The sequence below is a fragment of the Chiloscyllium plagiosum genome, chromosome 1 (genome assembly GCF_004010195.1).
Source record: "Chiloscyllium plagiosum isolate BGI_BamShark_2017 chromosome 1, ASM401019v2, whole genome shotgun sequence".
Taxonomy (NCBI): domain Eukaryota; kingdom Metazoa; phylum Chordata; class Chondrichthyes; order Orectolobiformes; family Hemiscylliidae; genus Chiloscyllium; species Chiloscyllium plagiosum.
In genome coordinates this window covers 59341317-59355522 of record NC_057710.1, presented here as the reverse complement: position 1 = coordinate 59355522, position 14206 = coordinate 59341317, and the positions used below count along the sequence as shown (strand labels likewise).

Genomic DNA, 14206 nt, shown 5'->3' with positions numbered 1-14206 from the left:
CAGATATTAGTAAGGAGGACTTTGCTGGGTCGACATGGCTGTTTCAGCTGTTGTCTTTTCCGGTGCTTCAGTTGAAGGCAAGTGATCTGTCTGGTTTTGTTTTTTTTGAGACTCTGTAGCGATCGGTACAATTGCTAGGCCCTTTCAGAGGGCAGTTGAGAGTCAACAACATTGCTGCAGTTTAGAGTCTCATGTAGGCCAAACCAGGTGAAGATGGCAGATTTTCTTCCCTGGAGGACATTAGTGTTGTTGTAGTTCTGTTCGCAAAGCTGGGAATTTGTGTTGCAGACGTTTCGTCCCCTGTCTAGGTGACATCCTCAGTGCTTGGGAGCCTCCTGAGAAGCGCTTCTGTGATGTTTCCTCCGGCATTTATAGTGGTTTGAATCTGCCGCTTCCGGTAGTCAGTTCCAGCTGTCCGTTGCAGTGGTCGGTATGTTGGATCCAGGTCGATGTGCTTATTGATTGAATCTGTGGATGAGTGCCATGCCTCCAGGAATTCCCTGACTGTTCTCTGTTTGGCTTGTCCTATAATAGTCGTGTTGTCCCAGTCGAATTCATGTTGCTTGTCATCTGCGTGTGTGGCTACTAAGGATAGCTGGTCATGTCGTTTCGTGGCTAGTTGGTGTACATAGATGCGGATCGTTAGCTGTCTTCCTGTTTGTCTTATTTGGTGTTTTGTGCAGTCCTTGCATGGGATTTTGTACACTACATTGGTTTTGTTCATGCTGGGTATCGGGTCCTTCGTTCTGGTGAGTTGTTGTCTGAGTGGCTGTTGGTTTGTGTGCTGTTATGAGTCCTAGTGGTCGCAGTAGTCTGGCTGTCAGTTCGGAAATGCTCTTGATGTATGGTAGTGTGGCTAGTCCTTTGGGCTGCGGCATGTCCTCGTTCCGTTGTCTTTCCCTTAGGCATCTGTTGATGAAATTGTGCGGGTAACAGAACAGCCAGGGAATTCCTCGAGGAAGCGCTTCACAGGAAGCTCCCAAGCACTGAGGATGTCACCTAGACAGGGGACGAAACGTCTGCAACACAAATTCCCAGCTCGGCGAACAGAACCACAACAACGAGCACCTGAGCTACAAATCTTCTCACAAACTTTGAACATTAGTGTACCAGATGGGTGTGTCTGACAGTTGACAATGATTTCATGGTCATCAGTGGATTCATAATTCCAGATTTTAAAAAATTGAATTCAAATTCCACCATCTGCTATGGTGGGTTTCAAACCCAGGTCCCCAGAAGATTACTAAAGTCTCTGGATTAATAGTCTAGAGATAATACCACTAGGACATCGCCTTCCCTATATGCCTACATCTGCTATACTCCTTAAAGGATTCACTTCATTCCAACTGTGTCTACCTGACTTATGCTGCCTCCTTTGTAAAATTTTGCATGTGACACAAGACAATTTTGTGCAGATGGGAACAAATTTCCAAAACAGCATAATGACACCGAATAGGAGGGAGGGATAGTATGTTAAAGTGTGAGGTCATTCACTTTGGATTTGAGAAATACAAACTGCAATCCTTTATTTAGTGGTTTGAGTTTCTGAATAATGGAGGAGCCAAGTGTTGTGTGTTTATCTGTGCATATCATTAATACATAGCAGCACATTATAAAAATGAGGACATCTGGCTTCAGTTCCATTGTACCTTGCACAGTGCACATTAGCTTTGGGTACTGCCTCTGGTCAGATTTGTCAGTTGCAGCGAGTTTTCAGCGTGAAAACTAAACCTGGTTTGTATTACCTTTGGTTTTGAATATGATCTAACTTTAGATGCTATTAATGGACAGGCATTTAAAAGAGCAGTTGGGATTTAGGCATTCTTGTGCAAGAGTCACATAAGTTAATATGTAGGTACAGCAAGATCAATATGGCTAATGGAATGTTATTTTTTTCTTAAGAGGAAATGAACATCAAGTTAAGAATGTTATGATTCACTTATATAAAGCATTAGTGAGACCATAATTTCAAATTCTGTCTGGACTTCTTATTTAATGAAAGGTATGTATCTATTGGAGGCACTTGGGAGAAGGTTTACTCAATTAATGCATGGACTGAGTGGGTTGTCTAGAGGAATGATTGGACACGTTGGACTTGTTTTCACTAGAGTTTAAAAAAGTGAGGAGTGATTTTTATTGAAGTATTCAAGATTCTGAATGCCTTTGACAAGGTAGCAAGGAAAAAGATGTTCAGTCTGGATGTAGGTTTGTTCGCTGAGCTGGAAAGTTCAGTTTCCGTTGTTCCATCACCATACTAGGTAACTAACCTCCCGATGAAGGTGGTATGTCTCCTGATGCACTGGTGGTATGGCCTGCTTTTTATTTGTGTTTAGGTTTCCTTGGGTTGGTGACAAAATTTCCTATGGTGATGGCATTTCCTGTTCTTTTTGCAGGGGTTGGTAAATGGGATCCAAGTCCATGGGTTTGTTGATAAACTTCCGGTTGGAATGTCATGCTTCTACGAATTCTCACGTGTGTCTCTGGTTTTTCCCAGGATGGATGTGTTGTCCCTGTCGAAGTGGTGTCTTTCCTCATCCGTACGTAAAGATACTAGTGAGAGTGGGTCACGTCTTTTTGTGGCTAGTTGATGTTCATGTATCCTGGTGGATAGTTTTCTGTCTGTTTGTCCATTGTTGTGCTTGTTTCAGTTCTTGCACAGTATTCTATAAATGACATTCGTTTTGCTTGGTGTCTGTATACTGTATTTTAAGTTCATTAGCTGCTGTTTGTGTGTTGGTGGGTTTTGGGCTACTGTGCTATTGAGAATTCTGAGTAGTCTGGTAGTTATTTCCAAGATATCTTTGTAGGGGACAGTGGCTAGAGTTTCTGGACATATTTTGTCTGCATGTTTTGGGTTTGTCGCTGAGAAATCGGCGGACTGTGTTCGTTGGGTACATGTTCGTTTTGAATACACTGGTTTTCCTCTGCTCTTCATAGTTCCTCTGCTGCAATGTGTGGTGGCTCGTTGAAATAATGTTGTAATGCAGTTTCGTTTGCTGGGATGATTACTCCTTAACACCCCATTAGCCAAAAGAATAGCAGAGCAAAATGGCACAATGTTTAGAGAAATTATTAATGACAGCCACAACAGACTCCATAAGTACAACTGGGAAATTTCGAGCCAAAAACTTTTACTCACTAATGCAACAGACCATGAATGGACAGACACAGTACAACAAACCATTGACATTAGACAGCAACAAACACAGAAAATGAAAAAATTAGAACTGCGGAAAAAACTAGACAAACTTGCACAAAATAACACAGACAAGACAGAAGCATGGATTTAAAAAAAAACTTATCTGACTGACTCTTAACAGACACTGAAAAAGCCGTCTTAGTAAGAGGATTAAGTTACAACTTTCAGGATGTGGACAAAAAAGACATCTTAGCAACATTAGAAGCAACACTGAAAGACAACAAAGTCACAGAAGAAACCCAGGAAATCATCAGACAGGCAGTCCCACCAACCTTAAGCAGTACATAAGAAAGGAAAGCATTAGGACTGAAAAAAGATAAAAACATTGTTATCCTACCTGCAGACAAAGGACACTTGACAGTCATTTTAAATCAAAGGGACTGCATTGAGAAAGCGAATGCACTGCTTGCAGATACCAACACTTATCAGCAAGTGATGATAGACCCGACCCCACAACTGGAGAACCGAATCACGTCTCTACTCAAAAAAAACTTCAGAAATTTAGAGAAATAAATAAGACCGACTTCCAAAAAAATGAAACCAGATGAATCCAACAGACCATGCTTCTACAGATTACTCAAAATTCACAAACCAGGAGCCTCCCTCAGACCCATAGGCTCACTACCTGGAACACCAATTTACAGATTAGCCAAGGAACTACACCAAAGATTAGATTAGATTACTTACAGTGTGGAAACAGGCCCTTCGGCCCAACAAGTCCACACCGACCCGCCGAAGCGCAACCCACCCATACCCCTACATTTACCCCTTACCTAACACTACGGGCAATTTAGCATGGCCAATTCACCTAACCTGCACATCTTTGGACTGTGGGAGGAAACCAGAGCACCTGGAGGAAACCCACGCAGACACGGAGAGACTAAGTAGAAGACTCACACCACTCCATCCACTCCTCCCAAGAATTCCTGAGGACTATCAAAGACACCAAGATTGAAGAGGATGAAATAATGGTCTCCTTCAACATCAACCTGGCCAAGGGAACACTGACTATAGTATTAGAAGAACACCACCAACTTCATCAGCAAGGACAATATTGTCAAGCTAGTGGACCTATGCTTTACCACCCACTTCGCCTTCAACAACAAAACTTACGGACAAACCAATGGAAAAGCCATGGGATTTCCAATATCGGGGTTCTTAGCAGAGGCAGCAATTCAGAGACTCGAACAAACAACTCTGCCAACCATCCAACCCAAACTTTAGGTCTGATATGTGGATGACACCTTTGTCAAAAACAAACCAATTGAGAGGAAACCTTCAAGACCATCAATAATACTCTTGCTGGCATAAAGTTCACAAACGAGGAGGAAAACAACAACAAACTGCCATTGCTAGATGTCGCAATAGAGCAAACAGCCAATGGGGAACTTGAAACCAGCATCTGCAGGAAAACAGCATATACGGACCAAATACTGAACTACAGAAGCAATCATTCCACAAACGAAGCTGCATTAGAACATTATTTCAACGAATCACTACACATTGCAGCGCAGAGGAAAATCACCTATACAGTGTATTCAAAAAGAACAGGTACCCAACGAACACAGTCTGCCGAATTTTCAGCAACAAACCCAATCAAACAGACAAAACACCTCCAGAAAGCCGAGCCACTCTCCCCTACATCAAAGATCTCTTAGAAATAACTGCCAGACTACTCAGACCTCTTGGCATCATGGTAGCCCACAAACCCACCAACATACTAAAACAGCAGCTAATGAACTTGAAAGACCCTATACAGACAACAAGTAAAACTAATGTCATTTACAAAATACCTTGCAAGAACTATAACAAACACTACATTGGACAAACAGGCAGAAAACTAGCCACCAGGACACATGAACGTCAACTCGCCACAAAAAGATTTGATCCATTCTCACTAGTATCTTTACATACGGATGAGGAAAGACTCCACTTTGACTGGGACAATGCATCCATCCTGGGATGAGCCAGAGAATGTGAGAGAATTCGTAGAAGCATGGCATTCCAACTGGAACTCTATCAACAAACACATGGACTTGGATCCCATTTACCACCCCCTAAGAAAAAGAACAGGAAATGACATTACCACAGGAAATTGCATCACCAACCCAAGGAAACCTAAACACAAATTAAAAAGTGAGCCATACCACCAGTGCTTCATTGGGAGGCTCACTGATGATGTTACCTAGTATGGTGATGAAACGACTGAAACCAAACATACCAGCTCAGCGAACAAACCTACATCTAGAACCTCAATCTGAGCTAAAAATCTTCTCAAAACTCGCTAAGGATGTTCAGTCTTGTGGGTGAATTAGAACTAGGGGACACTTTTAAAATTAGAGTCTGTACTTTTATGACAGATGAGGGGAACTATTTCTGAGGATTGTGCGAATTTGGAACATAGTGCCTCAGAAGGTAGTGGAAGTGGTCCCATTGACTATTTATAGAGAGAGAGTTGGATGGATTCTTGTTCGGCAACGCACTCAGAATTATTGGGATTGTTGGGAATGTGGAATTCTGAACTACATTCTTGTTCTTACTAAGAAATTATTATTTTCCCTGGATTGTTGAATCCAGAGCAACTGGATAGAATCTTAAAGTTTGAACAACTGAAACCATTTTCTTCCTGTCTTAAAAATAGATGTCTCTGGGGTGTTGGCTTACTTGAAGCTTTCAAGACTGAGGACAATAAATGTTTATTGGATATCGATATTCAAGACATATGAAACAGATTTTTAAAAATGGATTCAAGTTACAGATTAACTGTGATCTGATTGCGATCATGTTTGAGGGCATGTAAAGAGTTGAATTTAAGAGAGTTAAAACATTTTACTGGACAATATCTAAATGTTAAGAGGTTTGGAAGAATTGGGGATTTAAAAAGAAACTTCCCAAAATGAAGTTTTGAGAGAGGTTGTAGTAAGATGCACTTAAATTTGGATTTAAACTGTTTTGTTATCTGAAGAATGATTTGCCAAATTAGAAATTTGCCTAAATTCTGCTAATTCCCTCATGTATTTTTTTTTAAACCAAGCATTATCATGTTTCTGTTTATGAGGATATATATATATTATGCTGCATCATGTGTTTTGGCCATGTCACCATTATTTATCCTTTATTCTATTAACTATCTATTTACTATATTAGGGCAAAATTCTTCTTGTCCTGCTGAGCGTTGTTCAGCATCCTTGATTCTCTGATCCTTTATTATCTTATTTCCTGTAAATTCTTTGGCTTCCGTGTCGGTGGAGAGGGTACAGCATGGGTTCACCAGATGAGGGTCAAGGATGAGAGACTGCAGTCAGGGAAGAGATTTGAGATATTGGAATTACTTCCAGTAGAGCTGGGAAGGTTTAACAAATTGTGAAGTTGTGGGTGTACCTTTTAAGAGAGTTAAAAGCAGCACAACGCCCTTACATAGCACCAAATGTTCTCAATAAGGCAACAATGTAACACTGGGTCAAGCAACTTGATTAGTTCGTTGCCTCGAGACAAAAACAAATTTTAATTTGGCCAATCAGTTTAAATTATACCCTGGGGAAAAAAAACAATTTCCAATCAAGTTTGAATTGAGTGTATTGACTATCTTAAAAGCTAATGACACAATTTGATGTTCTGTGATATAAGACCAGGGGAAAATTGAACAGTTGAAATGAGAACTGCCAAGTCTTAGCACGTAACAGACTGCTTGAAGAAAAATCTCTCTTAATTTCAATCAATAACCTGTGACGCAGAAATTCCTAACAGGGAGCAAAGACGACACAGGAAGATCTGAAGACAAGAACCTACAGCTGCTTGGTTTTGAAATAAGTGTTGTTTTGTAAATATTAATTGGGAGTTTTATCAGACTAGTATTATGGAAGGGAAGGTTAAAGAAAGGTTAGAGAAAGAAATTATAAATAGCAGTTAATTATTCTCTGTTATACTTTAAGAAATAAAGTTGTTAATTTTTTACTTTGCATAGTTCTTGGCCACTCGAACATTTACAGATTACTGCACGGGATAAATCTTTTGTGTTGCTGGTTTTTAAATTAAGCAGGAGAGCTTACCCATGTCGTAACACTTGAAGATTGAAAGATTAATCTGAGTTACCTGTATTTGAGCATCTGATAAATCTTCAATTGAAAATTGTCAAACGAGGCTCTTGTTTCAATTTTATTATCCTTTCCATCCACTCTGGGGGATTAATTGAGGCACAAACATTGTATATTTTAAGGTAAAAAATATGTACTTGAGTTAGAGTATTATGTAGGAATCTAGGGAAAGGTTATGGGGTCGTGCCATTAATTTTGGATCATTGATGCACATAGCACAGCTTCTATCAGTTTAAAAAATGTTACTAAATTTGCTAATAGTTCTTAGAGGTCTTTTTCTCAAAGTAGACAGCAGTCTTGATGTTGAGTTGGCTTGTACCAAATGGAAGAAATTACTAGTGGTTGAATAACCAAGCGAGAGAACTTCTGTTTCTGCTTCACTAGACTTACAGGGAACATTTGGAAGGACAGAAACACAAAAAGAAGGAAGCTGCTCTGAAAACTACTAACCAAAACAGCAATACTGGAACAGCTCGTGGCATTCAAAATCAACTGCGTTGTGAGCTCTGTGATGTTTCTTGCACTGGAGCTGATGCTTATGCAGCTCATATTCGTGGAGCAAAGCACCAGAAGGTACTTGTATAGTTAGCAATTTCAACATCTTTCTGTTTAAATATTTTCAAATCTGAAAATGGTTAATATTTTTTCAGTATAACTCTAATTGAGCCTGAATTGGTTGTCAACTTTTGAGAACAAAATGCAACCATGTCTTTACTTTAATGATTCACGGTTATTGCTTTGTGGAGGTTGACTGTCAAATTTGGGACTTCAGATTATGTTTTCGTTTTGTTTTGTCTTTATTGAAAAATAATGTATAATTCCAGAAGCATGCTCTCCCAGTTTTCCCTTTCCCTTTGACAACACCCTCTAGTGTCTGAATGCTGTAACTGCTTGTCTCCCAGGGAGTTTGGGATGAGCAAAAGATGCCACCCAAATTATTAAGATAAATAGAGCCATATCTTCTATTCCCATCACAAATTCTATGTTTTAGCCCCCAAACTCATCCCTCTCCTGGCAAGTGTACTTCAATCAAAATGAGTTTCTCATCACATATTGGTGCTCAAGGAGAAGGCCTTTTTCTTATTATTCATTTATGGGGTGTGGGTGTTGCAGGCTGGCTGGCTAGTATTTTTATTGCTCATCCCTGGTTGTCCCATGAGAAGGTGCTGGTGAGCTGTCTCCTTGAACCATTGCAGTCCACATGCTGTAGATTGACCCACAATGGCCTTGGGAAGGAAATTCCGGGATTTTGACTGAGGAACAGTGATATTTTTCCACGTCAGATGGTGAGTGGCTTAGAGGGGAACTTGCACGTTGTAATTTACCCACATATCAGTTGCCCTTGTCCTCGATGGATGTAGTTGTGTGTTTGGAAGGTGCTGTCTGAGAATCTTGAGTGAATGTCTGCTGTTACGGATTGGTGGTGGAGGAAGTGGATATTTGTGGATGTGGTGCCAGTTAACCTGGCTGCTTTGTCTTGGATGGTGTCAAGCTTTTTGGAGTGTCAATTTGAGGTCATCTGAAACTTTTCTTGTGTCTTATTATTTCTGCCTTTCATTCCTGAGCTTGGTGACTTACATTGGCTCCGATTTCATTGTAAATTTAAGTTTTTTTTTGTCCAGTTATTGTAGTGACAATGGTTAGCACTGCTGCCTCACAGTACTAGGGAGCTGGGTTCACTTCCAGCCCTGGGCTGTCTGTGTGGAATTTGCGCATTCTCCTTGTGTCTGCGTGGGTTTCCTTAGTGTGTTCCAGTTTCCTCCCACTGTTCAGACATGTGCAGGTTAAGTGGCTTAGCCATGCAAAATTGACCATAGTGTCCAGGGGTGTGTAGGTTAAGTGCATTAGACATCGGATGGTCCTCTGAGTTGGAGTGGACTTGTTGAGCTGATGGGCCTGTTGCCACACTGTAGGGATTCTACAACTCAATTACTTGTCATTGACCACCCCTCACATCTATTCCCTCATACAGCACCCAGGTATCAATATTCCTGCAATTCTGGTAGTCATGCATATTCCCCAACTGTAATCCTCCCATTGCTGACATTTGTGTCTTCATCTGCTCATGTCTTCATTCCTAGAATTTTTTCTTAAGTCCTTTTCGCCCTTTTTCCCCCCTTTAATTTGCCCCATAATACTTGCTTCTTTGGTAAATGTTCCCCACTCTACTAATCCCGTACATCGGTCAGGATCCAATTATGTTGGTGCTTTTAGTGGGGAGCAGTTAATCATTTTACTTCTATACAGACACATGTGGTTTGGACTTATTCTGTTGTGAAGACTGGATAACCGAATTCTTTAAAAACTGTATTTGCAATAACCAAACTTGCACAGGCTTACCTTTGCAGTAAGTGTTGTGACTGATAACGTGATAGACTGAGGTGCAACCAGACGTTTGCAGTGTTATTATTAGCATGTATCTGTTGAGCATGGGATGTTGTGATCTGGGCTGAGTTTGTAAGATTTTTAACAGTACTTTTATCAATTTGAACAAAACTACTGAGCAAAATGAACAGAATATTTGCATCCAGGGTTTTGGGTGTGATGGTTTCCATTTATTATCATTGCACAGATGACAATATGCCATTTTGTACATTTATGGTATGCTTTTTGATTCGTTGCCTTATGTCAACAAATCAAACCTGTGAAGTCCTTTTGAATTTTTAAATTATTAAATTCTGTAGAAGTTGACAAACGTAATGCACTTAAGAAGTAAATTTAGGAATGAATAAGTTTACGAAATCTCAGAATTTGTACAGAGTAGGAGGCCATTCAGCAATCACATCTGCACTGGCTCAAAATGAGCAATTCCTCTGTCTTCTGTTCGTAGCATTCTTCCTTTTCAGTCTAATTCCCTTTTTAACAACATTTGGATTGGGGGGGATGAGTGAAAGCAAAAAGTAGGTTGCATTCTAGTGAATTAGACCATAAAGGACCATTAGGCCCATGATCACCATTCGATCATGGTTGATTTGTTTTTTTTAACCCTATTCTCCTGCTTTCTGTCTATAACCTTTTTGATTCCCTCACTAATCAAGAACTTATCTATCTCGGTCTTAAAAGCACTCAAGACGCACTTTTCTACAGACGACAGTGGAGGCCATGCGTTCCATAGATTCACCACCTCCTGAAAAAAATTCCTCAGTTCTAAAGGTTTGTCCCTTCACTGTGAGGCTGTGCACTTGGGTTGTAGTCTCTCCTGCTGATGGAGACATATTCTCCATGACCACTCTAGATAGGCCTCTTAATATTCTGTAAGTTCAGTGAAATTCTCCCCTCATCTTTCTAAATTCCCACCAAGTACAGATCCGGAGTCCTTGCCTGCACCTCATATATGACAAGCCTTTCATTATTCTTGCAAATGTTATCTGGCCTCCAAGGCCATCATATCCTTAGATATGGGGCACAAACTGCTCACAGTATTCTAAACGTGGCCTGACCAGAGCCTTATAACAGCCTTAGCAGTACATCCCTGCTCTGTGTTGTGGCCCTCTTGAAATAAATGCTAACATTACATTTGCCTTCATAACTGCCAATTGAATCAGCATGTTAACCTTTAAAAGAATCCTGATCTAGGACTCCCAAGTCCTTTTTTCCTCCAGATTTCTAAAGTCTTTCCCCATTTAGCAAATCGTCTGTGCCTTTATTCTTTTCTTAAAAGTGCATACCTCACATTGTGCCACATTGCATTTCATCAGCCACCTCTTTACTCCCTCTCCTAGCCTACCCAGGTCCTTCTACAGCCTCCCCACTTCCTCAGCAATATGTCTCTGCATTTATCTTTGTGTCATCTGTAAACTTAGCAACAATGCCCTCAGTTCCTTCTTCCAGATCATTAATGTATAATGTGAACAGTAATGGTCCTAACACTGGAATTTCACTGGCTGTAATCCTGAAAAAACCCTTCTGTCAGTCAATCAATCTTTTATCCATGGGGAGAAAGTGAGGACTGCAGATGCTGGAGATCAGAGTAGAGAGTGGTGCTGGAAAAGCATAGCAGGTCAGGCTCGATATTTTGGGCAAGAGGCTTGCAGGGGCTTGGGGGAAGGTAGCTGAGAATGTGATAGGTAGATGGAGGTGGGAGTTAATGATAGGTCGGTGGGGGGGGAGGGCGCGGATAGATTAGATTAGATTACTTACAGTGTGGAAACAGGCCCTTCGGCCCAACAAGTCCACACCGAGCCTCCGAAGAGCAACCCACCCCGACTCATTCCCCTATATTTACCCCTTCCCCTAACACTACGGGCAATTTAGCATGGCCAATTCACCTAACCTGCACATTTTTGGATTTGGACTCTGGGAGGAAACCGGAGCACCCGGAGGAAACCCACGCAGACACAGGGAGTATGTGCAAACTCCACACAGGCAGTTGCCTGAGGTGGGAATTGAACCTGGGTCTCTGGCACTGTGAGGCAGCAGTGCTAACCACTGTGCCCATTAGGTGGGAAGGAAGATGGACAGGTCATGAGGGCGGTGCTGAGTTAGAAGGTTGGAACTGAGGTAAGGTGGGGGGAGGGGCAATGAGGAAACTAATGAAGTCCACATTAATGCCGTGTAGTTGGAGGGTCCCAAGGCGTAAGATGACGCGTTCTTCCTCCAGGTGTCGGGTGGTTAGAATGTGGCGATGGAGGAGGCCCAGGATCTGCATGTCCTTGGTGGAGTGGGTGGGGGAGTTGAAGTTTTCGGCCACATGACGGTGGGGTTAGTTGGTCTGGGTGTACTGGAGATTTTCTCTGAAGCACTTTGCGAGTAGGCATCCTGTATCCCCAATACAGAGGAGACAGCATTGGGATCAATGTATGCAGTAAATGGCATGTGGAAGGCTCCTTTGCGGCCTTGGACGGAGGTGAAGGGCGAGGTGTGGGTGCAGGTTTTACAATTACTGCGGTGGCAGGGGAATGTGCCGAGAGGGGAGGGTGGGTTGTTGGGGGTCATGGAACTGACCAGGGAGTCACAGAGGGAATGGTCTTTATGGAAATCAGATAGAGGTGGGGAGGGAAATAAATCTCTGGTGATGGGGTCTGTTTGTAGGTTGGGGAAATGGCGGAGGATTATGCGATGTGTACAGAGGTTTATGGTGTGGAAGGTGAGGATCGGGGGGTTCTGTCCTTGTTGCAGTGTTCTGCCCCCATAGCTGCTGCCGTCGCAACCACTTACCTGAACACCACTGACAGAATCGCCCACGACATGTTACGCCCTTTCCGCCTCTGGATTCTACAGTCGCCACTTCCGCCCCCTCCGATGCCCAGGGTGAGCTTCACTTGTGTAAATGAGGTCACCCTCTACTACCACTCCCACTCCAGTTACAGTCTCCACCCCCACTGCCTGCTCCAGCCATATACCAGGTCCTAGCCCCCAGCCCTGCCATGTTTTCACCATCCACCCAGACCACCCTGTCACTGAGGATGAACAATCAATCCTAGGCAAAGGCCTTACCTTCATCCCCCTCCACTCCCGGATCAACGAATTCAACACGCATTGTGACATCGAGCATTTCTTTCACCGCCTCACGGCTCACTTCTTCCACCAAGACTCCTGCCCACCTTCCGAGGACCCCTTGATTAGATTAGATTAGACTAGATTAGATGAGACTAGATTACGTTCCGACAGTGTGGAAACGTGCCATGCAGTCTAACAAGTCCACACCGACACTCAGACACCCAGACTCAGTTCCCTACATTTACCCTTGACTAATGCACCTTAACTATGGGCTGTTTTGCATGGCCTGCACATCTTAGCATGCACATCTTTTGGAATGTGGGAGGAAACTGGAGAACTCAGGGGAAACCTGCACAGACACTGGGAGAATGTGCAAAGTCCACACAGTCGCCCGAAGCGGGAATCGAACCTGAGTCCCTGGCGCTGTGAGGAAGCTCTGCTAACCACTGAGCCACCATACCACCCTCCCACCTCCAACACACCCCATCCATCTGGACACCCTGTGCTGGTCTGTTACCCACCTGATCTGTTTATTTCAAACTGTCGCTAAGGCATTGACCGCCTCAACCTGTCCACCCCCCCCTCACCCATTCCAACCTCTCACCCTCACAATGTGCAGCCCTCAACCCCAACCTCCCCATCAATCCAGTGGACAAGAGGGGTGCAGTGCTAGTTTGTCGCATTGATCTCTATACCGCTGAAGTCAGGCGCCAACTCCTCTTGCCCCCTTGACCATGATTCCAGCTCCCATCACCAAACCGTCATCTCCCGGACCGTACACAACATCACCTCAGGGGATCTCCCATCCAAAGCTTCCAACCTCATAGTTTGGGAACTCCGCACCGCCTGGTTCTACCTCCTACCAAAGGTTCACAGACCTGACTTCCTTGGCCAACCCATTGTCTCAGCCTGCTCCTGCCCCACCAAACTCCACTCCACATACCTTGATACTGTCCTATTCCCTCGGTCCAGGAACTCCCCACATACTTTAGGCACTCCACCCACACCCACCACCACGTCCATGACATTCATTTCCCATGGTCCCAATGCCTCATCGTCACCATGGACATCCAGTCCTCCTACACCTTTATCCTCCATGATGAAGGCCTCTGTTTCTCCTCTCCCAGCGTCCCAGTACCCTTCCATTGACACTGTGATTCGTTTGGCTGAACTGGTCCTCACCCCCAATAATTTCTCCTTTCGAATCCTCCCACTTCCTCCAGATGAAAGGGTAGCCATGGGCCCCAACTTTGCCTGTCTCTTTGTCGGCTACATAGAATAGTCCATCTTCTGCAATTACACCAGCACCACTCCCCACCTTTTCCTCCGCTACATTGATGACTGTATCAGCGTCACCTCATGTTCCCACGAGGAGGTTGAATATTTTGTCATCTTCACTAACACATTCCACCCAGACCTTTAAGTTCACCTGGACCATCTCAGACACCTCCCTCCCCTCCCTGGACCCCTCCAT

The 14206-nt window shown here is 43.2% G+C and overlaps 1 protein-coding gene across 4 annotated transcripts in view; it reads left to right on the top strand.

Annotated features, from left to right (window-relative positions):
* Positions 1-14206, top strand: part of zfr (zinc finger RNA binding protein) — a 97022-nt gene that overhangs the window by 35645 nt on the left and 47171 nt on the right. For all 4 annotated transcript variants that reach the window (XM_043687475.1, XM_043687472.1, XM_043687482.1 and 1 more), the window contains one exon: positions 7678-7866. In XM_043687475.1, the coding sequence (XP_043543410.1) occupies positions 7678-7866 (189 nt within the window). The remainder of the gene's footprint in view (positions 1-7677; positions 7867-14206) is intronic.